The 23,839-nt window shown below is 44.2% G+C and overlaps 2 protein-coding genes across 2 annotated transcripts in view; one reads left to right on the top strand and one right to left on the bottom strand.

Moving 5' to 3' along the window:
* The window catches only part of LOC306918411 (inactive hydroxysteroid dehydrogenase-like protein 1), a gene marked incomplete at its 5' end in the record, with an annotated part of 11,384 nt that extends 7,330 nt beyond the window's left edge, over nt 1–4,054 (bottom strand). Inside the window, 3 exons of the mRNA XM_079531314.1 lie at nt 1,356–1,544; nt 2,180–2,466; nt 3,949–4,054. Coding sequence (XP_079387440.1) covers nt 1,356–1,544; nt 2,180–2,466; nt 3,949–4,054 — 582 coding nt within the window. The remainder of the gene's footprint in view (nt 1–1,355; nt 1,545–2,179; nt 2,467–3,948) is intronic.
* Nucleotides 4,055–9,424: 5,370 nt separating this feature from the next.
* LOC306918410 (protein broad-minded-like) overlaps nt 9,425–23,839 on the top strand; it is a gene marked incomplete at its 3' end in the record, with an annotated part of 32,749 nt that continues 18,334 nt past the window's right edge. The window contains exons 1-4 of the mRNA XM_079531313.1: nt 9,425–9,485; nt 18,304–18,486; nt 19,024–19,188; nt 22,560–22,734. Coding sequence (XP_079387439.1) covers nt 18,332–18,486; nt 19,024–19,188; nt 22,560–22,734 — 495 coding nt within the window. The remainder of the gene's footprint in view (nt 9,486–18,303; nt 18,487–19,023; nt 19,189–22,559; nt 22,735–23,839) is intronic.

Raw genomic sequence — 23,839 nt, 5'->3', positions numbered from 1 at the left:
GTCTGAAAACCCACCTCTTCAGACTCCATCTTATAGCCTGGCACAGGCAGCCTCATAGTGCAGGGAATCCGCGCTATGAGGCTGGCTGTGCCAGGCTACCCATCTTGGCCCATAGCACTTGCCCTATAATAAGGGAAAATTTGCTTAAGTTATGGCAAATCTGGAAAAAAAAATGCTTACCACTAGCTTTCTTCACAGATGTGTTCATAAAGGTGTCTACTATCACAGAAAAAATTGTTCCAACCCAACTCCCTTGGGAAACTTTGTGACAGCTGCTGAAAGTTGGGGTACCATTATCAACCAATATAAGGCAAAAAATTCCAAATTTCATTATGCTTTAAGTAGCATGTGACATGTCAAACTAGGGGGTTTTCATGATGCTGAATCCATTATTTATTATCCATTATTATTTCCATTATTATTTTTGCACAAGAAACACTCCTTTGCCTAAAAATGCCCATAGCCGTCATGTGAGTGTTTTTCGTGCAAAACGAATGCTTGGAATGGACATGTCACATGCTACTTAAAGTATAATGACATTTTATAAAAGCAGAAATAACTACAAGCTTACACTTCGATCTATCATTGTGTCACTTCGCGTTGTAAGCTTGTAGATCAGCTATTTCTGCTATTTTTACATTTTCTTTTGTATAAATTCATTAAATAGTGTCAGTAATTTCTTAGTATATTTAAGTTATTTGTCATATCTGCCCTGTGCAATTAGTGTTTACGAGGCCCTTAAAGGACCACTTCACCACTTTTCAACTTCTCTTCCTATAATTGGTCCTAACTAATGTTCATGATAAAATACCACCATTTTTTCCTACTCAGTCTGTGTCTCATAGGAAGGCTGTGGGCAGAAACCCGTCCACCAGTGACATCATCGATGGTGAATCCAAGCTAATAGAAACTGCAGGCTTTCTTTTCCTGAAAAGTTGCAATGCAAAAGTTGAAGCCACCGTTCTCACGATAATAAAAATCTAAATATATTTTAAAACAAATCTTGTTTAAAAGAAAATCTGCCTAATGATGATGTCACTGGTGGACGGGTGTCCGAACTGCCCAAAGCCCTCCTATGAGACACAGACTGAGTAGGAAAAAATGGTGGTGTTTTATCATGAACATTAGTGAGGACCAATTATATGAAGAGATGTTGAAAAGTGGTGAAGTGGTCCTTTAAAGGCTCTGAAATAAAATTCTGTATTCATATGTTGTCCAAATGCCAAAAATACAATTTAAATTGTTAATCGCAATTATCTGTAAGACAATTAATCGTCAGCTTAAATTTGGTAATCGTGACAGCCCTAGTGCGTGTGTGTGTGTGTGTGTGCGCGCTTCTGTGTGTGTGCACTCACACAGGTAGCAGCCAGCATCACCCTCCCGGCCACAGGGAGGCAGTAGTGAGCTCCAGAGGAGATGTTGACCAGGGCTCCTCGGCCGCGCTCCACCATGCCCGGCAGCACCCAACGCGCCAGCAGGCTGGCGGCGGCCATGTTGGCACCCAGCGCTCGCCACAACGACTCCTCCGATTGGTCCACAAGGTCCTGAGAGAGAGAGAGAGAGAGAGACAGAGGGAGAGAGATACTGTAGATAGATAGATAGATAGATAGATAGATAGATAGATAGATAACAAGCACTGGGCGCCAACATGGCTGCCGGGGCGGCCATGTTGGTGCCCAGTGCTCGCCACAACGCCTCCTCCGATTGGTCCACCACGTCCTGAGAGGGCCAAAGGTCAAAGGTCACTGTCTAGCGTTGGTACTCGCGTGCTTTACTCAACCCATTGAGAGCAGGAACGCACCTGTGTCAAAATGGCCACTTCAACCTTTTGCAAACTGATCTTATTTTAACACTTAGAATGCGCCAGAGGTTTCCAAAAAATAATGGCGCTAGTAGTGCCCAGCAGATTGGGCAGCTTTTACTCTGAAAAGCCCCGCCTTCCAGTACCCCCTCAAAACCGGGAGGCATAATCTTCCTTTATACTTTCAAATTCTCATCTCTCTCTAGAAGCGTTTATATTCCAAACGAGATAATTGGTTAAGTCAGAAATGAGGACGGAAAGCCCCCCCCCCCCAATTTTTTTTTTAAATAATATGGTATATCAATAAATATGACCTAAAGACACTTATACATTTCCTTAGCACAAAAGGCGTTCATTTGGGGGTCCCTGGACCCTCACCTCGTGTGAGTCCAGCTCCGGGTCCAGGCAGTTGACCAGCAGACCGATGTCCTTGTCCCTCAGCGCCAGGAGGACGGGTTTGGACGCCGCCAGTCCCAGGAGAGGGAAGTCCACCCGGACCACCTCCACCTCCACGCCGTGACGCCTCAGGCTGAGGGCGGGGCTACTCGCCTCAGACCCCTCCCCCTCCAACTCCTCCTCCTCTCCTGATCGGCTGATGAGCAGGATGTTGACGCCCCGTTTGGCCAGTTCCTCTGCGTACGCGCGGCACACCTCTGACGACGTACCTGATGATGATAATAATAATCACACCCGTGTGAAGTGAGGGGCGCTCTTATCATCATGCGTCATCTCATTCCGGGACAATTACAAATTGGCGTCTTCACTTTTTATCCTCTATATGTACTTTGCTCAGCCAATCAAATCATCGCTATGATTCACACGAAATACCTGATATTACCTATGTCGATATGATCTCATTTGTATTAAAAACATTATAATAGTTTTGACCATTCTGAAAAAATACATGTAACAGGGTATCTGCACTTACTGTAGGCAAGTCAGGTTTAACTCTAATACCTTATATTTAACATTGTGAGCTTGTAGATCTGTTCCAGCTGTTACTTTGGGCTTGTTTATCTGTAAAGACACTCAGACCGATGCCGATTAATTAATCAAAAAGCGGCTAGAATCGGCCGATACCGATGTGTTTGTCTCCCATCACTAGGATGACAGGGCGATTAATCTCCCATCACTAGGATGACAGGGCGATTAATCTCCCATCACTAGGATGACAGGGCGATTAATCTCCCATCACTAGGGATGACAGGGCGATTAATCTCCCATCACTAGGATGACAGGGCGATTAATCTCCCATCACTGGGGAGATCACAGGGCGATTAATCTCCCATCACTGGGGGGATCACAGGGCGATTAATCTCCCATCACTGGGGGGATCACAGGGCGATTAATCTCCCATCACTGGGGGGATCACAGGGCGATTAATCTCCCATCACTGGGGGGATCACAGGGCGATTAATCTCCCATCACTGGGGGGATCACAGGGCGATTAATCTCCCATCACTGGGGGGATCACAGGGTGATTAATCTCCCATCACTAGGATGACAGGGCGATTTAGAAACAGAGACCAGGCTTTCCTCCGAGGTGGAAAGCCAGGTGACGGCAGCTTAGCGACACAGGAGGTGATGAACTAGTGATGCACTGAATATTCGGCCGCAGAAAATATTCGGCAGAAAATGGCCAAAAATAAATGCATTTCCGGTCTATTCGGTTTCGGCACCGAAAAGGCTGAAAATATATCACCGAATAGTGTATGCAATTAATGCATTCAAAAGAGCTGAATAAATGTTTTATGGACCCATAATAGTGATTATTATTTAAGTTAAGTTTTGCCGTAACCATTTATTTTGCCATAAATCAGGTAGCTTTAAGGTGCGGCCATGACAGCAATGGTAGGAAAAAAGATATTCGGTATTCGGCCGACTGTTTCCTATATTCGGGATTCGGTTTCGGCCAAGAATTTCCCTTTTGGTGCATCCCTAATGATAAGTGTAATATTTTATATCCAGAGTGCTTTAAACCGTGTGATGGCCTTATTGTTCAGAATCAGCGAGTGTGGGTGTGGGAAGTCAAGCAAACTATCTGGGGCACGCACGCACGCACACACGCACACACGCACACACACACACACACACACACACACACACACACACACACACACACACACACACACACACAATGGCCTCACCGTTCAGGACGGCCCAGGCGCCGTACCTCTGGCTCAGCGGAGGTCCCCTCGCACACACGCGCGGCAGCACGTGCACGCGCAGCACGGTGCACGTGCCCCGCAGCAGCACGAGCGCCCTGCCGCACACGTACAGCGCGCCCACCACCACCAGGGGCTCCAACCAGCCGCTGACGCAACGGGACACCTCTCTGGAAAGACATGGCGCGTTTCTTTTTTCGTTGGTACATTTCCAAAGTGACAACTTACTGTGCATACGAGTGTGGCTTATTGATGAACGACCAGTCAAAACAAAACAACACACCTTCCTTATGAACGACCAGTCAAAACAACACAACACACCTTCCTTATTGATGAACGACCAGTCAAAACAACACACCTTCCTTATTGATGAACGACCAGTCAAAAAAAAACAACACACCTTCCTTATTGATGAACGACCAGTCAAAACAAAACAACACACCTTCCTTATTGATGAACGACCAGTCAAAACAAAACAACACACCTTCCTTATTGATGAACGACCAGTCAAAACAAAACAACACACCTTCCTTATGAACGACCAGTCAAAACAAAACAACACACCTTCCTTATTGATGAACGACCAGTCAAAACAAAACAACACACCTTCCTTATTGATGAACGACCAGTCAAAACAAAACAACACACCTTCCTTATTGATGAACGACCAGTCAAAACAAAACAACACACCTTCCTTATTGATGAACGACCAGTCAAAATAAAACAACACACCTTCCTTATTGATCAACGACCAGTCAAAACAAAACAACACACCTTCCTGTAACATCATTATTGATGACCGACCAGTCAAAACAAAACAACACAACTTCCTTATTGATGAACGACCAGTCAAAACAAAACAACACACCTTCCTTATGAACGACCAGTCAAAACAAAACAACACACCTTCCTTATTGATGAACGACCAGTCAAAACAAAACAACACACCTTCCTTATTTATGAACGACCAGTCAAAACAAAACAACACACCTTCCTGTAACATCGAAAGGTAATTCCCTAACATTAGCCTGTCTGCTGTTGGTCTACACGTTGATGCGTGTGTAATAATAAAGATCATAATGGACAAATTTCCCCCTCGCCCCTCAGAACAGAGAAAAAACATGCGTTCTGTCTCTGTTTCGAATGTGTGAGCGGTGTTTACTCTGGCAGTGTAAACCAGATTTTGCCATCGCGCAACCTCCAGCTTTTCACCAGAGGAGAAATTATATATTGTTTTAATCCAAAATGAGTTAATAGCACAGGCAGACTCTTCACATAATATGTAAATATGTAAATATGAAATAAAATAATAAATGCTTAAACATGTAACTAATGTTAGAGACCACAGAAGTGAACCTTTCAAGCCTGTTTTCTCAACTTTTATGTCAATTTGAAGCTATGATTCCCTGCTTTCACGTCAAATTTGGCCACAAATTGACAAAATGCTACACGAAAAAAGAACATTGTGAGAGAATACTAGCAGATCTACAAGCTCACAACAACACCTCGCAGTGAAGAGGTGTTGTGAGCTTGTAGATCGGCGCTATGTTCACGCATATAATATTCATCTGTGTAACCGAGTCAAACCAAATGTAAGACCAGTCAGTTTTACTTCAATTTCAACAACGGGCAATTCATTGTATTCTACACACCAGTGGTTCTCAAAGTGGGGTCCGGGGACCCCGAGGGGTCCTTCATGGGGAGGTACCACTCAGAGGGTTCCTCCAGCTAAATCAGTTAAAAAATGTATATAATTAATATATAGTGTCACAATCTACACGCTATGAGCTTCTAGATCTGCTATTTCTGAAAAATAAAAAAATCAGCAAATCTTATTTGAATATCAAATCAAAGAAAAAGAAAACATTTGTTGTCGAATTCTAACAGACAGTATAGTAGCCTAACCACAGCCACTGCATGGGGGTCCCCGGATCACCAGTGGTCCCCGGACCTGGACCACTGGGGACCACTGGGGGTCCCCGGACCACTGGGGACCTGTGGGGGTCCCTGGACCACTGGGGGTCCCCGGACCACTGGCTGAGGACCACCACTGTTTTAAAATGAACAGAGAGTGAACAGTTAGACCTCATGGGGACCAGTGGGGGTCCGCGGACCACTGAGGACCAGTGGGGGTCCCCGGACCACTGGCTGAGGACCACCAAAGTATAAATAAATCAGATAAAGAGTTATCAGACCTGTAGAGCAGAGAGAAGCTGTCCACCGCTGCTGCCATGGCAACAACAACAACAACACGATAAACAAACAATAAATAAATATCCGGTTTATAACGATGTATCGATCATGGATCGATATGAAGTCATTGATAAGATACTAATAATAATAATAAATACTAATCTCGTCTCCTCCTCACAGAAACAACACCTCCGAACGAACCCGGAAGACAACGACAACAATGATGCCACGTGGGAACGTCACGTGACTGTGCTGCATGGTCACGTGACCCCACTGGACCAGGGCTAATAAATAAACCAATGCATTTTTGAATAGATGTATTTATATGTGTTACTTTATTATCACAAATGTTGTTTTATTATGTTTTATTCACACATGAGGTTGTCTATTTGTTGACACCTTAGAATAGGTTGACACTGTCAATAAATGTCCCACAATGCATCCTGGTATTTTTGCCTCGGTGTTGCCACGTCGGCTGATTATAGGCGATTCTGGGCTTGTTTCTTTTTTTTGTGATTGATTGATTGATTGATTGATTGATTGATTGATTGTATTCACAGTGATGTAACGTTTAGCACCCAGGTTTAGCACCCTGGTTTGACAAAACATTTTTGTTTGATGGCTGTGTTGTGCACCCCTCCTCCGCATCAAACAAAAATGTTTTGTCAAACCATGTGACTTCCATTGGAAACGCATTGGGGGGCGGCCATTAGCCACGGACAAGACACAAGACAAATGTTGTATGCATTTATTTGGGCATTTAGCAGACGCTCTTAATCCAGAGCGACTTACAATAGGCAAGAACAAAAAGCATGGGAATACATCACATATGTAAAAAAAAAAAAAAAATGCATTTATCGCGAAACATGCGTAAGCTAAGACCGTGACTAGAACATATCTATATAATGACACTATACATATAAACTATAACTAGAACATATCTATATAATGACACTATACATATAAACTACACATATATGCTATACTATGCTGTACATATATACTATGAAGTGCTATGACTACATACAATGCACTTATTGTGCTGTCTACATGACATGCTATAAGTCTGTTTCAAATGCTATATAAGTCTAAGAAGTGCTGTCTAAGGGGGTAGGGTAAGTGCTATGGGCCATGATGGAGTCTGAAAAGGTGGGTTTTCAGACTACGGCGGAAGATCGGGAGTGATGCTGCAGTTCTGATTGCAACGGGAAGTGCATTCCACAGTTTTGGGGCCAGAAGGGAGAAGAGTTTGGGACGTGTGGAGCGTTGTCCCGGCGTTTTTAGTGAGGGTACTTCCAGCTTCCCTGCGTTGGCTGATCTGAGTGCGCGGGAGGGTTTGTAGGGTTCAATCATGCTGGCAAGATATGGGGGAGCCATACCTTTGGTTGCTTTAAATGCCAACATCAGAGTTTTGTATTCTGTGCGGGCAGCGACCGGGAGCCAGTGCAGGGAGCGGAGCAGGGGGGAGACATGTGAGAATTTTGGCTGGTTGAAGACCAAGCGAGCTGCGGCATTTTGGATCAGTTGGAGAGGCTTCAGTGCACATGCCGGTAGGCCAGTAAGGAGAGAGTTACAATAGTCAAGTTTTGACAGGACTGTTGTCTGGATTAGGAGCTGGGATGATTCCTGGGTGAGGAACGGTCTAATTCGTCGTATGTTATAGAGTGTGAACCTACAGGATCGAGTGACAGCTGTGATGTGAGTTTTGAACGAGAGCTGACTGTCCAGGACAACACCAAGGTTCCTGGCTGTTGGGACAGACGTTACCAGGGCGTTGTCTACGGAAATAGTTAGCTCCCGCATCGGGCAGGACTTAGCTGGGAAGAAGAGAAGCTCAGTCTTGTCTGGGTTCAGCTTGAGGTGGTTGGAGGACATCCACTGTGAGATGTCAGCCAGGCAAGCAGTGATGCGCTCTTCCACCTGGGTGGCAGAGGGGGGGAAGGATAGAAACAGTTGTGTGTCATCGGCATAACAGTGATAGGATATATTGTGGGCAGAGATGATAGTGCCAAGGGATTTAGTGTACAGTGAGAAAAGGAGGGGACCAAGTACAGATCCCTGTGGGACCCCAGTTTGGAGGGTTCGGGGGGATGATAACAGACCTTTCCAGGAGACCTGGTAGGTCCGGTCGGTGAGGTAAGAGGAGAACCACTTTAGTGCCGTCCCGCCGATGCCTAGATCCGCTAGGGTGTCTAGGAGCAGCTGGTGGTTCACTGTGTCAAATGCTGCTGATAGGTCTAGGAGAATCAGGACTGCAGAGTGGGAAGCAGCCTGGGCAGCATGTAGTGCTTCTGTGACTGCCAGCAGGGCAGTTTCTGTGGAGTGGGCTTTTTTGAATCCGGACTGGTTGGGATCTAGCAGGTTGTTATGTGAGAGATGGAGAGAGAGCTGGTTGGAGACAACACGTTCAATGCTTTTTGATAGAAATGAAAGGAGTGATACCGGTCTGTAGTTCTTGACATCTGAGGGGTCAAGGGTTGGTTTCTTGAGGAGTGGTGTTACTCTGGCTGACTTGAGGGCAGATGGGACGCAGCCTGAGGTTACTGAGGTGTTGATGATGGAGGTGATGAAGGGGAGCAGATCAGGTGCGATGGTCTGGAAGATTGGAGACGGGACAGGGTCGAGAGGACAGGTGGTAGGTCTAGTGGAAGTCACTAGTTGTAGGACCTCGTCTGGGGAAAGAGGAGAGAAGGAGGACATGCGTGGTGTGTTGGGGTTAGTGTTGGTTGAGTCAGATGCCACTTTATGGGGGAGGGGGGGAAGGATCTGCTGATATCGTCAACCTTCTTCTCGAAGTAGTTGACAAAAACATCAGCAGTGAGGGATGAAGGTTGGGTGGGGGGAGGGGGCTTAAGGAGGGAGGAGAAAGTGGAGAAGAGCTTCCTTGGGTTAGAAGTACAGGATTGGATTTTGGTGTGGTAGAAAGAGGTTTTAGCAGTGGTTAGTGAGAGGGAGAAGGCAGAGAGGAGTGAGTGAAAGTGGGATAGGTCATCAGGTAGCTTTGTCTTGCGCCATTTCCTTTCGGCTGCCCTTAGAGGTGTTCGTTCAGATCTGAGAGTTTCAGATAGCCAGGGAGCCGGTGGACATGAGCGAGCTGGCCTGGATGAGAGCGGGCAGTGTTGGTCGAATGCAGATGAGATAGAGGAGAAGAAGGATGAGGTTGCATGTTGCAACAGTGTGAGTGAGGCCTAAATAAGTCTGCCTGCTCAGTGTTTTCATAGAGCTGGTAGCTTGTTTCTGCCACAGACAGAGCCTCAACCTGGCAACCCCCGGTGTGGTTGTCATGGAGACGGCGTCAGTAATCCTCTGAGTCTCTCTCACACACGGTGAGTAACAACATGTATTTATCACTCTGTTCATTGATGCCATTCATTGTTTTGTGCTGTTTAACAACATGATTATGAATACATTATTGGTGCGTGCATGCATGCGTGCGTGGTGCTTTGTGTTGTGCGCGTGCGTGCGTGCGTGAATGAGAAAGATATAAAGCTAAAGCTAATTCTGCTAAGTAAAGTTAACACACACACAGTCAGACAGCGTGACAACGCACGCACGCACGCACGCATTACACTCACACAGCCGCATGCACGTCGAACGCACCTCTAGTTGTGAGGCTCGCTCACGCACGCGCATGGCGTCATAGACGGTAATGTCAACAATAACTCGACCTGAGAGTGTAACAAATGGAACCAAATGGACCCTTACAGGACCATTTGGTTCCATTTGTTACACTCTCAGAGACGAGTTACAGACCTGTAAACCCTTACATTTGGTTCCATTTGTTACACTCTCAGAGACGAGTTACAGACCTGTAAACCCTTACATTTGGTTCCATTTGTTACACTCTCAGAGGCGAGTTACAGACCTGTAAACCCTTACATTTGGTTCCATTTGTTACACTCTCAGAGACGGGTTACAGACCTGTAAACCCTTACATTTGGTTCCATTTGTAGATTGTGTACACTCAGAGTTACAGACCGGTCCATTTGGTACACTCTCAGAGTTACAGACCTGTAAGGGTCCAATTGGTACACTCTCAGAGTTACAGACCTGTAAGGGTCCATTTGGTTCACTCTCAGAGTTACAGACCTGTAAGGGTCCATTTGGTACACTCTCAGAGTTACAGACCTGTAAGGGTCCAATTGGTACACTCTCAGAGTTACAGACCGGTCCATTTGGTACACTCTCAGAGTTACAGACCGGTCCATTTGGTACACTCTCAGAGTTACAGACCTGTAAGGGTCCAATTGGTACACTCTCAGAGTTACAGACCTGTGGTTCTTCCTAACTATCACTAATTTATCGGTGGACCCGGATCACCACTATGCCTATATACAAGTGAGAAGGATAGAGTATTGATTAATTGAATATGAAGGACCTCTTAGCAAACTTTGTATTGAACGTTTTTTTCCTACTCAGTCTGTGTCTGACAGTGTCTCATAGGAGGCCTGTGTGGCAGTGACGTAGAGTCTGTGGGGGCCGGGGGGCTAGGGCCCCCATGAGGAATTGGACCAGGGATCTCGGCCCCCATGAGGAATTGGACCTGAAATATATATATATATATATATATATATATATATATATCAGTGATGTAAATAGGGTGCGTTTTGCGTCCCAAAACGCACTTTATAGTTTTGGGCCGCACTTCACCAACAACCTCTGCGTCCAGGGATGCACTACTGTACTCAGCGTACAGTAATAATAATCCATGTGAGAGAAAAAAATCGCCGAAAAAAAATGCGGTAAAACAAATAATCTACGGACACGATCATTTTGCATGGCCGCATGCGACCTCATCCTACGTTATAAACGATAAAATCCACGTAGGACTCGTTGTAGAACCACTAGTTTCTAACAACAACACAGTCTGACGGGCGCCGCCATCTTGCTCAGAGACGAATTCTGCTAAGTAAAGTTAACACACACACAGTCAGACAGCGTGACAACGCACGCACGCACGCACGCATTACACTCACACAGCCGCATGCACGTCGAACGCACCTCTAGTTGTGAGGCTCGCTCACGCACGCGCATGGCGTCATAGACGGTAATGTCAACAATAACTCGACCTGAGAGTGTAACAAATGGAACCAAATGGACCCTTACAGGACCATTTGGTTCCATTTGTTACACTCTCAGAGACGAGTTACAGACCTGTAAACCCTTACATTTGGTTCCATTTGTTACACTCTCAGAGACGAGTTACAGACCTGTAAACCCTTACATTTGGTTCCATTTGTTACACTCTCAGAGGCGAGTTACAGACCTGTAAACCCTTACATTTGGTTCCATTTGTTACACTCTCAGAGACGGGTTACAGACCTGTAAACCCTTACATTTGGTTCCATTTGTAGATTGTGTACACTCAGAGTTACAGACCGGTCCATTTGGTACACTCTCAGAGTTACAGACCTGTAAGGGTCCAATTGGTACACTCTCAGAGTTACAGACCTGTAAGGGTCCATTTGGTTCACTCTCAGAGTTACAGACCTGTAAGGGTCCATTTGGTACACTCTCAGAGTTACAGACCTGTAAGGGTCCAATTGGTACACTCTCAGAGTTACAGACCGGTCCATTTGGTACACTCTCAGAGTTACAGACCGGTCCATTTGGTACACTCTCAGAGTTACAGACCTGTAAGGGTCCAATTGGTACACTCTCAGAGTTACAGACCTGTGGTTCTTCCTAACTATCACTAATTTATCGGTGGACCCGGATCACCACTATGCCTATATACAAGTGAGAAGGATAGAGTATTGATTAATTGAATATGAAGGACCTCTTAGCAAACTTTGTATTGAACGTTTTTTTCCTACTCAGTCTGTGTCTGACAGTGTCTCATAGGAGGCCTGTGTGGCAGTGACGTAGAGTCTGTGGGGGCCGGGGGGCTAGGGCCCCCATGAGGAATTGGACCAGGGATCTCGGCCCCCATGAGGAATTGGACCTGAAATATATATATATATATATATATATATATATATATATATATCAGTGATGTAAATAGGGTGCGTTTTGCGTCCCAAAACGCACTTTATAGTTTTGGGCCGCACTTCACCAACAACCTCTGCGTCCAGGGATGCACTACTGTACTCAGCGTACAGTAATAATAATCCATGTGAGAGAAAAAAATCGCCGAAAAAAAATGCGGTAAAACAAATAATCTACGGACACGATCATTTTGCATGGCCGCATGCGACCTCATCCTACGTTATAAACGATAAAATCCACGTAGGACTCGTTGTAGAACCACTAGTTTCTAACAACAACACAGTCTGACGGGCGCCGCCATCTTGCTCAGAGACGAGCGCTGAGCGGAGCGACCAGAGCCGTTTAGAGAGAGAGAGTGACGACAACATACCGTTCAGTGACTCATGAAGCTCCGTGAATAAACAGTGAACGTGGTTGTCGCAACTCTCTCATCTACACGGCGCTGCCTCCGACAGAAAGACAGGCGAACATTTTTGAGCATGACAAACAGAGTAGACCCGATTGAATGGGAAACACACATGTACAGTAACAAACGCCGACACTGTTGTATGTTGTGCGTTGTGGACCGGTGCCACCACACATTAACATGCCCCCCCCACCCCCCCAAAAAAGAAGTGCCAAAGCCAACTGCAGGGCAACATAAAATATTAGCAACCCTATTTTCTAAATCATTTTCTAAATCTAACATCATCATCTGCTAATGATGATGATGTGTGCTGCTGTGCACAGCCTACCTCCTCCATGACTGCTTCTACTTAATCTCCAGGTTAGTTTTGTAGCATTCATTTTTATTTTGTATGTATTGTGTAATGTGTCATGAAAACAACAAAGATTTATTATCTTCTTCGTTTTCTACATGAATATAACCACATTTATAACCATATAAGATGAAATGGGAGTTAAATGCTGCAATTTGTAAAAATGGCAAAATATGACTCTTAAACGTCGCTGAAGTGGGACTCATCAAATGTCCCTGGGACTCATCTAAAAGACCACCCCTGCATCCCGGGACTCATTACATTGAAAACCTATTTACATCACATGCAGATCAGGCATTGAAATGCTAATCTGGGTGCTTGTTTTCACCTGCCAGGTATGGGTATGCATGCATACAGTACTGTACTCTGCTTAGGCTACTTGTTCACAATATGAACAAGTAGGCTGTGTGGTGTTCAGAAACACAGTGTCTCATAGGAGGGCTGTGTGGTGTTCAGAAACACAGTGTCTCATAGGAGGGCTGTGTGTGGTGTTCAGAAACACAGTGTCTCATAGGAGGGCTGTGTGGCGTTCAGAAACACAGTGTCTCATAGGAGGGCTGTGTGGTGTTCAGAAACACAGTGTCTCATAGGAGGGCTGTGTGTGGTGTTCAGAAACACAGTGTCTCATAGGAGGGCTGTGTGGTGTTCAGAAACACAGTGTCTCATAGGAGGGCTGTGTGGTGTTCAGAAACACAGTGTCTCATAGGAGGGCTGTGTGGCGTTCAGGGCTGTCTTGGCCGTTCAGAAATAATTGCTCTGAAAAACTACCACAAGTATGTGAATATGACCGACAAAAACTACCACAAGTATGTGAATATGACCGACAAAAACTACCACAAGTATGTAAATGTGAACGTTAATATTTCACAAATCACCAGAGATTTTAATTAGGGACCAAGAAGTCACGCAGTGACTTTGGTCACTATTTGTTTTTGTGTTTATTTTTCTTCTTCTTCTTCTTCTTCTCCTTCTTCTCCTTCCGCCAAAAATAGCTGTTCTGACTGAATGGTGCAGTCGGTTTTCGCGAAACGCTGTAATCTGGTAGAGGGCCATGCCAAACGGTGAATATGCGAAGCCCAAGACGATTGGCCAAATGGTGGCGCTATAGCGCTCAATTTAAAATGCTAACTTTGAACGTGCATAGCTCATGAACCGTTTGACCGTTGGCAATGACACTTTGATACCCATATGCGTCTCCTCGTGCTGAACAACTTTCGTGTTCTGACTTTTGACCTCTGACCTTTAGATCACCCGCCATTTTGAATTATATGATCAGTACTTTATTTTATTCTCCTTCTGCCAAAAATAGCTGTTCTGACTGAACCGTGCAGTCGGTTTGCGCAAAACTTGTCAACATGATAGAGGACCATGCCAAACGGTGACTATGTGAAGCCCATCATGATTGGCCAAATGGTGGCGCTATAGCACTCAATTGATGCAAAACTTGCAAAACTTGCAAACTTTGAACGTGCATATCTCATGAACCGTTTGACCGTTGGCAATGACACTTTGATACACATATGTGTCTCCTCATGCCGAACGACTTCCGAGTTCTGACTTTTGACCTCTGACCTTTAGATCACCCGCCATTTTGAATTATTTGAAAAACAGTTCAAATGTAACTCCTCCCAGAATCTTTGCTCAAAATGCACGAAAACTTCTACACGTGAACTTTGGACCTATACGGACAAATAATCGTAGCACATTTTTGTTAAGTGAAAAAATGAAGTTTTTATGAGCCAATGAAAATTGCTGTTTTGTGAAAATTATTCTTCTGCCTCTAATACACACACATGCTTATGTCACTTTACTATGCGAATCCCATCATGATTGGCCAAATGGTGGCGCTATAACACTCAATTGATGCAAAACTTGCAAACTTGCAAACTTTGAACGTGCATATCTCATGAACCGTTTGACCGTTGGCAATGACACTTTGATACACATATGTGTCTCCTCATGCCGAACAACTTTCGTGTTCTGACTTTTGACCTCTGACCTTTAGATCACCCGCCATTTTGAATTATATGAAAAACAGTTAAAATGTAACGTCTCCCAGAATCTTTGCTCAAAATGCACGAAAACGTCTACACGTGAACTTTGGACATATACGGACAAATAATCGTAGCACATTTTTGTTAAGTGAAAAAATGAAGTTTTTATGAGCCAATGAAAATTGCGCGCGCGCACGCACACACACACACACACACACTAAAGTTTATACTGAATGATGTTACTGTTTAGAATGAGTCAACTGACTGTGTCTGCATAGCTCAGTTGGTAGAGCTCTCGCCGTTGGACCACAAGGTTGTGTGTTCAAATCCCGGTAAAGACAACTCAGTGTATCCATTGTGTGCTGCAAGATTTGTGATGACTCAACTATATAAATATTGAAGTAGATTACATTTGACCCATCAGGCACTAGGACATGGCATCACAATAATAGAGTTACTAGTAACTGAAATAGTGTAATAAGTCTAATTTTGTAATAGTAGTGTAATAGTGTAATAGTAGTGTAATAGTATAATAGTAGTTACTAGTGTAATAGTGTAATAAGTGTAATAGTGTAATATTGAAATAGTGTATTGAGTCAAATGTTGTAATAGTGTAATAAGTGTATTTAGTGTAATAGTGTAATAGTAGTGTAATAGTGTAATAGGTGTAATAAGTGTAATAGTGTAATGGTAGTGTAATAGTGTAATAGTAGTGTAATAGTGTAATAGTGTAATAAGTGCAATGTGTAATACCGTACTGTACTGTACCACACTGTGCTGTACCGTACCATATGGTACTGTACTGTACTGTACTGTACTGTACTGTACTGTACTGTACTGTACTGTACCGGGACATGTTATGAGCATGTAGATCTGCTAATTTCTAAAAGTTTGAGTACTGCTGAACTAACACTGAATGATTTTCCTGTTAACAATGGAGTAACTTGTCTCCGTGTAGCCTATAGTCAGTAGAGCTCTTGCCCTTGGACCGCAAGGTTGTTGTTTCAAACCCGGGTACAGACAACTCAGCTCGTCAGTCTCATTTGTGCATATTGTTCTTATTGCGCATTGTTCTTCTTCCATCTTGGTCCCGCTTTATCGCTGCTTGCAGCTATATTTAGGGACCAAGAAGTCACGCAGTGACTTTGGTCACTCTTTGTTATTGTGTTTATTTTTCTTCTTCTTCTCCTTCTTCCGCCAAAAATAGCTGTTCTGACTGAATGGTGCAGTCGGTTTTCGCGAAACGCGGTAATCTGGTAGAGGGCCATGCCAAACGGTGAATATGCGACGCCCAAGACCATTGGCCAAATGGTGGCGCTATAGCGCTCAATTTAAAATGCTAACTTTGAACGTGCATAGCTCATGAACCGTTTGACCGTTGGCAATGACACTTTGATACCCATATGCGTCTCCTCGTGCTGAACAACTTTCGTGTTCTGACTTTTGACCTCTGACCTTTAGATCACCCGCCATTTTGAATTATATGATCAGTACTTTATTTTATTCTCCTTCCGCCAAAAATAGCTGTTCTGACTGAACCGTGCAGTCGGTTTGCGCAAAACTTGTCAACATGATAGAGGACCATGCCAAACGGTGACTATGCGAAGCCCATCATGATTGGCCAAATGGTGGCGCTATAGCACTCAATTGATGCAAAACTTGCAAAACTTGCAAACTTTGAACGTGCATATCTCATGAACCGTTTGACCGTTGGCAATGACACTTTGATACACATATGTGTCTCCTCATGCCGAACAACTTCCGAGTTCTGACTTTTGACCTCTGACCTTTAGATCACCCGCCATTTTGAATTATTTGAAAAACAGTTCAAATGTAACTCCTCCCAGAATCTTTGCTCAAAATGCACGAAAACTTCTACACGTGAACTTTGGACCTATACGGACAAATAATCGTAGCACATTTTTGTTAAGTGAAAAAATGAAGTTTTTATGAGCCAATGAAAATTGCTGTTTTGTGAAAATTATTCTTCTGCCTCTAATACACACACATGCTTATGTCACTTTACTATGCGAATCCCATCATGATTGGCCAAATGGTGGCGCTATAACACTCAATTGATGCAAAACTTGCAAACTTGCAAACTTTGAACGTGCATATCTCATGAACCGTTTGACCGTTGGCAATGACACTTTGATACACATATGTGTCTCCTCATGCCGAACAACTTTCGTGTTCTGACTTTTGACCTCTGACCTTTAGATCACCCGCCATTTTGAATTATATGAAAAACAGTTAAAATGTAACGTCTCCCAGAATCTTTGCTCAAAATGCACGAAAACTTCTACACGTGAACTTTGGACATATACGGACAAATAATCGTAGCACATTTTTTCTAAGTGAAAAAATGAAGTTTTTATGAGCCAATGAAAATTGCGCGCGCACGCACACACACACACACACACACTAAAGTTTGAGTACTTATGCTGAACTAACACTGAATGATTTTCCTGTTAACAATGGAGTAACTGATTGTCTCCGTGTAGCTCAGTCAGTCGAGCTCTTGCCCTTGGACCGCAAGGTTGTGTGTTCAAATCCAGCTACTGACAACTCAGCTTGTCAGTATTATTTGTACATATTGTTGAACGCCCTGTGGGCTATATCAGTGAGATCAATAACTTTAAAGACTGGTGTGATAATAGCCACCTTATGTTAAACACCACAAAAACTAAAGAGATGATCTTCGATCCAAATCCATGGTTATGAACGATTGTCTGCCTAACACACACACGCATGCAGCCACGCACGCACGCACGCACGCACGCACGCACGCACGCACGCACGCAGGCAGGCAGGGGCAGGCAGGCAGGCAGGCAGGCAGGGGCAGGCAGGCAGGCAGGCAGGCAGGCAGGCAGGCACGCACGCACGCACGCACGCACGCACGCACACACACACAAGACATGCCTAAAATGAGGACACACCTTCTTGTTACCAAATCACTGCATGGTTTTACTGTTTACAATATAGTCACTGATTGTCTCTGTGTAGGTCAGTCAGTAGAGCTCCCGCCTTCGGTCCACAAGGTTGCGAGTTCAAATCCCGGTACCGACAACTCGGCTCGTCGGCCTCATTTGTGCGTGTTGTTCTCATTGCGCATTGTTCTTCTTCTATCTTGGTCCCGCTTTATCGCTGCTTGCAGCTATATTTGTAATTATAATAGGGCTCTATGGGTGCAAATACATATATTTTTGGGGGTCCTTGATATGAAAATGTTTGAGAACGAATGACATGTTCGAATGTTTTTCAGAAAACTGTCATGTCATGAAGACATTTGTAGAAACGTCCTCGGGTCTAAATGGGTTAATCACAATTATTTTTGACACAATAATTGTGAGGTGTGATTGTTCACATCGTCCCATTATCCCTGACCGTTTTCTTTCTCCCAGCTCCCATCCTGCAGGGGGCAGCAGTGACATGTCTCGGCTGTCGTCGGACGAGGAGGCGGAGCTCGCGGCTCTCCTCAGGCAGCTGCTGCACAGCGTTCAGGATCGCCTCGCTGGCGCCCCGTCTGTCCAGTCAGCGGAAGAGATACTGCTGCACCTGGAAGAGACCGACAAAAACTACCACAAGTATGTAAATATGACCGATTAAAAACTACCACAAGTATGTAAATATGACCGATAAAAACTACCACAAGTATGTGAATATGACCGATAAAAACTACCACAAGTATGTGAATATGACCGATAAAAACTACCACAAGTATGTGAATATGACCGATAAAAACTACCACAAGTATGTGAATATGACCGATAAAAACTACCACAAGTATGTGAATATGACCGATAAAAACTACCACAAGTATGTGAATATGACCGATAAAAACGACCACAAGTATGTGAATATGACCGATAAAAACGACCACAAGTATGTGAATATGACCGATAAAAACGACCACAAGTATGTAAATATAGGCAGGACTGTGTATCACTTGATTCCGCCTCTAGCTGCCGCTGATTGGCCAGGCCGTTTGGTGGCCGGAGCATCGAGTCTGCCTGTGAGTTCCCAGATGGGAGCAGGATATGAAGTGATATAAAACGTATACAGGTATATACGTCAGCAGCAGTCAATGTGTTAAGTACGCGTTACTCTCTCGTTTCCTACAGCTATGAGTTCGTGAAGTACGTGCGGCGCTACGTAGAGAGCTCATTGGCTGTCGTGGTGGAGGCGGAGACAGAGAAGTGTGCCAGGGGAGACGACGGACACGCCGTGTGCTCCGCCCACGATGCGCTCATTAGCGCCATCACCAGGACGACCAGAGCATCGCCGCAGTGAGTACACACAGTGTTGCCAGGTCTGCTTGATTATAAGCAACTTTTTGCTTGTTTTTTTGCTCCTAAGTATTGGTAATTGTTGCTAGTTGCTGTTTTTTGGGGATTGTTTCTAAAGTGCAGTTGTTTATTTGGGCTTGTTTCTAAAGTGTAGTTGTTTATTTGGTCTTGTTTCTAAAGTGCAGTTGTTTATTTGGGCTTGTTTCTAAAGTGTAGTTGTTTATTTGGGCTTGTTTCTAAAGTGTAGTTGTTTATTTGGGCTTGTTTCTAAAGTGTAGTTGTTTATTAGTGTGGTTGCCCTAACAGGGCAACCAGACTATTGTAATTGTAACACTTTATTAGTGTGGTTGCCCTAACAGGGCAACCAGACTATTGTAATCGTAACACTTTCTTTCTAGAGTAACCCTAAACTTCAGACTACTACTCCTCCCACAGTTTTGACTGTACGCACTTGAGCCATATCTCAAATTGACCGGCTTCATCGGGAATCGATAGCTTGTATTTTGTTAAGAGAAATGTTGTATTGTTTAATTGATATGAATTTATTAGTGATTTAAATTTCCCCATTGACATGAATGGGAAAGTGCGAAAAATCACATTCAAGTATTTTTTCCTCAGAGACTGTAAGGGCTATAGTTACAAAACTTGGAGGGGAGGTTCATAATAATTACTAAAATTAATTAACTTATAATGTTATCGGTCGGCCTCATGGTGGCGCTATAACAGCCCACTTTACGTTTTGGCTTATAACTCTTGAACCATAGGTCACTGGATTTCTTGGGTTATGACGCATCTCCCCATATAGGCCACGCCCATTTGCGTCATGATAGATTTTCCGCCATTTTGAATTTTCTCCAAAACACACTTTTGGCTCCTCCTCCTACATATTTTGTCCAAATCTCACAAAAATCAGCACACATGATCTCTCGACATATCCGATTAAAACACCATCGGCAGAATTTTGGTAATGCGTATCGTTCGGCCGTAATCCTCGTCCGAAGTTAGTAGGAGGGGCCTATATCACAAAAAAGGCCATAAATCTCGAACGGAATGTCCGATCCATCCCAAATTTGAATCACATGTCGCGGGTTGTTCAATCAACCAAGTACCAAAAGTAATTATATTTTCATCCATAGGGGGCGCCGCAAATGCGAGAAATGTAACCGTTTGTCGCAAAAACATGATTTTTGGGGGATAAATCCCCTCCGAATTACTTACGCATGATCGCAGGGGTGACGCGACATCGTAATTGGCTGGCAATATCAGTGGGAGGGGCATATGTAAGCCACTGCGGCAACCACACTTTGCAATTTTTTAAAATTGCGACCTTTCTAGTTAGTGTGGTTGCCCTAACAGGGCAACCAGACTATTGTAATCGTAACACTTTTTAGTGTGGTTGCCCTAACAGGGCAACCAGACTATTGTAATCGTAACACTTTATTATTCTTTCTATAGTAACCCTAAATTTCAAACTACTACTCCTCCCACAGTTTTTACTGTACGCACTTGAGCCATATGTCAAATTGACCGGCTTCATCGGGAATCGATAGCTTGTATTTTGTTAAGAGAAATGTTGTATAGTTTAATTGATATGAATTTATTAGTGATTTAAATTTCCCCATTGACATGAATGGGAAAGTGCGAAAAATCACATTCAAGTATTTTTTCCTCAGAGACTGTAAGGGCTATAGTTACAAAACTTGGACTTGAAATTTTCTCCAAAACACACTTTTGGCTCCTCCTCCTACAGATTTTGTCCAAATCTCACAAAAATCGGCACACATGATCTCGGGACCCATCCGATTAAAACACCAACTGCAGAATTTTGGTAGTGCGTATCGTTCGGCCGTAATCGTCGTCCGGAGTTAGTGGGAGGGGCCTATATCACAAAAAATGCCATAAATCACGAACGAAATGTCCGATCCATCCCAAATTTGAATCACATGTCGCGGGTGGTTCAATCAACCAAGTACCAAAAGCAATTCTATTTTCATTCATAGGGGGCGCCGCAAATGCGAGAAATGTAACCGTTTGTCGCAAAAACATGATTTTTGGGGGGATAAATCCCCTCCGAATTACTTACGCATGATCGCAGGGGTGACGCGACATTGCAATTGGCTGGCAATATCAGTGGGAGGGGCATATGTAAGCCACTGCGGCAACCACACTTTGCAATTTTTTAAAATTGCGACCTTTCTAGTTCCACTTCTTTCTAGAGTAACCCTAAATTTCAAACTACTACTCCTCCCACAGTTTTGACTGTACGCACTTGAGCCATATGTCAAATTGACCGGAAAAATCGGGAATCGATAGCTTGTACTTTGTTAAGAGAAATGTTTTATAGTTTAATTGATATGAATTTATTAGTGATTTAAATTTCCCCATTGACATGAATGGGAAAGTGCGAAAAATCACATTCAAGTATTTTTTCCTCAGAGACTGTAAGGGCTATAGTTACAAAACTTGGAGGGATAATTCGTAATACTTACTAAAATTAATTAACTTATAATGTTATCGGTCGGCCTCATGGTGGCGCTATAACAGCCCACTTTACGTTTTGGCTTATAACTCTTGAACCGTAGGTCGTAAAATCAAAATTATTTTTTCCCTGGATTCCTTGGGTCATGACGCATCTCCCCATATAGGCCACGCCCATTTGCGTCATGATAGATTTTCCGCCATTTTGAATTTTCTCCAAAACACACTTTTGGCTCCTCCTCCTACAGATTTTGTCCAAATCTCACAAAAACTCAGCACACAGGATCTCTGGACCTATCCGATTAAAACACCATCGGCAGAATTTTGGTAATGCGTATCGTTCGGCCGTAATCGTCGTCCGAAGATAGTAGGAGGGGCCTATTTTACAAAAAAATCCATAAATCACGAACGGAATGTCCAATCCATCCCAAATTTGAATCACATGTCGCGGGTGGTTCAATCAACCAAGTACCAAAAGCGATTCTATTTTCATCCATAGGGGGCGCCGCAAATGCGAGAAATGTAACCGTTTTTCGCAAAAACATGATTTTTTGGGGGATAAATCCCCTCAGAATTACTTACGCATAATCGCAGGGGTGACGCGACATTGTAATTGGCTGGCAATATCAGTGGGAGGGGCATATGTAAGCCACTGCGGCAACCACACTTTGCAATTTTTTAAAATTGCGACCTTTCTAGTTTGGTCTTGTTTCTAAAGTGTAGTTGTTTATTTGGGCTTGTTTCTAAAGTGCAGTTGTTTATTTGGGCTTGTTTCTAAAGTGTAGTTGTTTATTTGGGCTTGTTTCTAAAGTGTAGTTCCTTATTTGGGCTTGTTTCTAAAGTGCGTGCGTGTGTGTGCGTGTGCGTGCGTGTGTGCGTGCATGCGTGTACAGGTACCATCAGATGCTAGGCTCGTTGAAGGCCAACATGGCGGTGGTCGTAGAGTCTCTCGTCAGCCAGCACGACGAGGACCAATCAGAGGAGAGGAGAGACCAGAGGGGAGGGGCTACAGGGGGCGGGGCCATCATGATGGACAACTGTTCCGACAGCGACTCCTCCTTCAACCAGGTGAGTGTTGATTTCGTCGAACCAAAACTAAGACAATAAGGGCCTTTCTCTGCCCCACCCTTCTCCCATTGTTTATATTGTGTTTAGGATCCAAGATGGCCGCAGCACCAGGAGGGGGTGGGGCAGAGGTGAGCGGGCGGGGTCGACATATGCCCCTACTGAGCTGCATTCAAGACACTTGCCTTGTGTCTGACACCTGACTTGTGTCTGAACACAGCTTTGATGGATGTGTTCTGCCCCCCTCCCCCCCATCAAACAAAATGTTTGGTCAAACCATATGGGCTTCCATTGGAAATGCATTGGAGCGACCATTAAACACAGGCACAAGACAGACACAAGACAGGTGTCTTGAATGTGTGAAGCGCTCGTAAAGCAACCTCCTGCTGCACTATGTGCACATTCAAAACAGGTGGTACGCATGGGCCGTTAGTGATATTCAACAAGTGCTTCCAAACTCCAACATTTAGAAAAAAATCACATGCAAGGAATTTCTTGACAGGAAGTACAGTAGCTCATAAAATGTCTACGGTGGATTTTTATGAAACAAACACTTTACAGATTGAAAGAGGATAATTCAAGCTTTCCCTACAGCTGCAATGTTGGTGATTTTGACGTTGTTTAATATAATTAGAGAGGACTTTTCTGTTTGGATGAATGGGCTCTCTATGGGAAGTATCACCTATAGGTAGCACCTTGCTGGCAGGATGGCTGCGGTCTGAATATGGCCAATAGGCTCGACTGACTGGGGGTACCTCCACCCCCGGCAGACTGAACGCCACGTCGACTACTAGGGTTAAGGTCTGTGCCGCCCGGGAACACACATGGAGAGGTTACCCACACACACACCGCTGCCACCAATGTAGCCTCGGCCTGGGAGGAGAACCCGGGACCCCTAGTCCCCTGGCGACGTACGTTACCAGTCGACTAAAGCAGTGGTTCCCAAACTTTTTCATGTCAAGGAACCCCCAAATTGACACTGATGAGCCCGCGGACCCCCATTTTAAAAAATATGCAAAGGCCCCCCATAAGAAAAGATTTTGACGGCTCTAGCAGTGGTTCTCAACCCGTTTAATTTCAAGGACCCCCAGTTTGACATGAATTAGTC

Source organism: Electrona antarctica, assembly GCF_951216825.1.
Source record: "Electrona antarctica genome assembly, contig: scaffold_509, whole genome shotgun sequence".
NCBI classification, from domain to species: Eukaryota; Metazoa; Chordata; class Actinopteri; order Myctophiformes; family Myctophidae; genus Electrona; species Electrona antarctica.
This window is presented reverse-complemented; position numbering and strand designations above follow the sequence as displayed.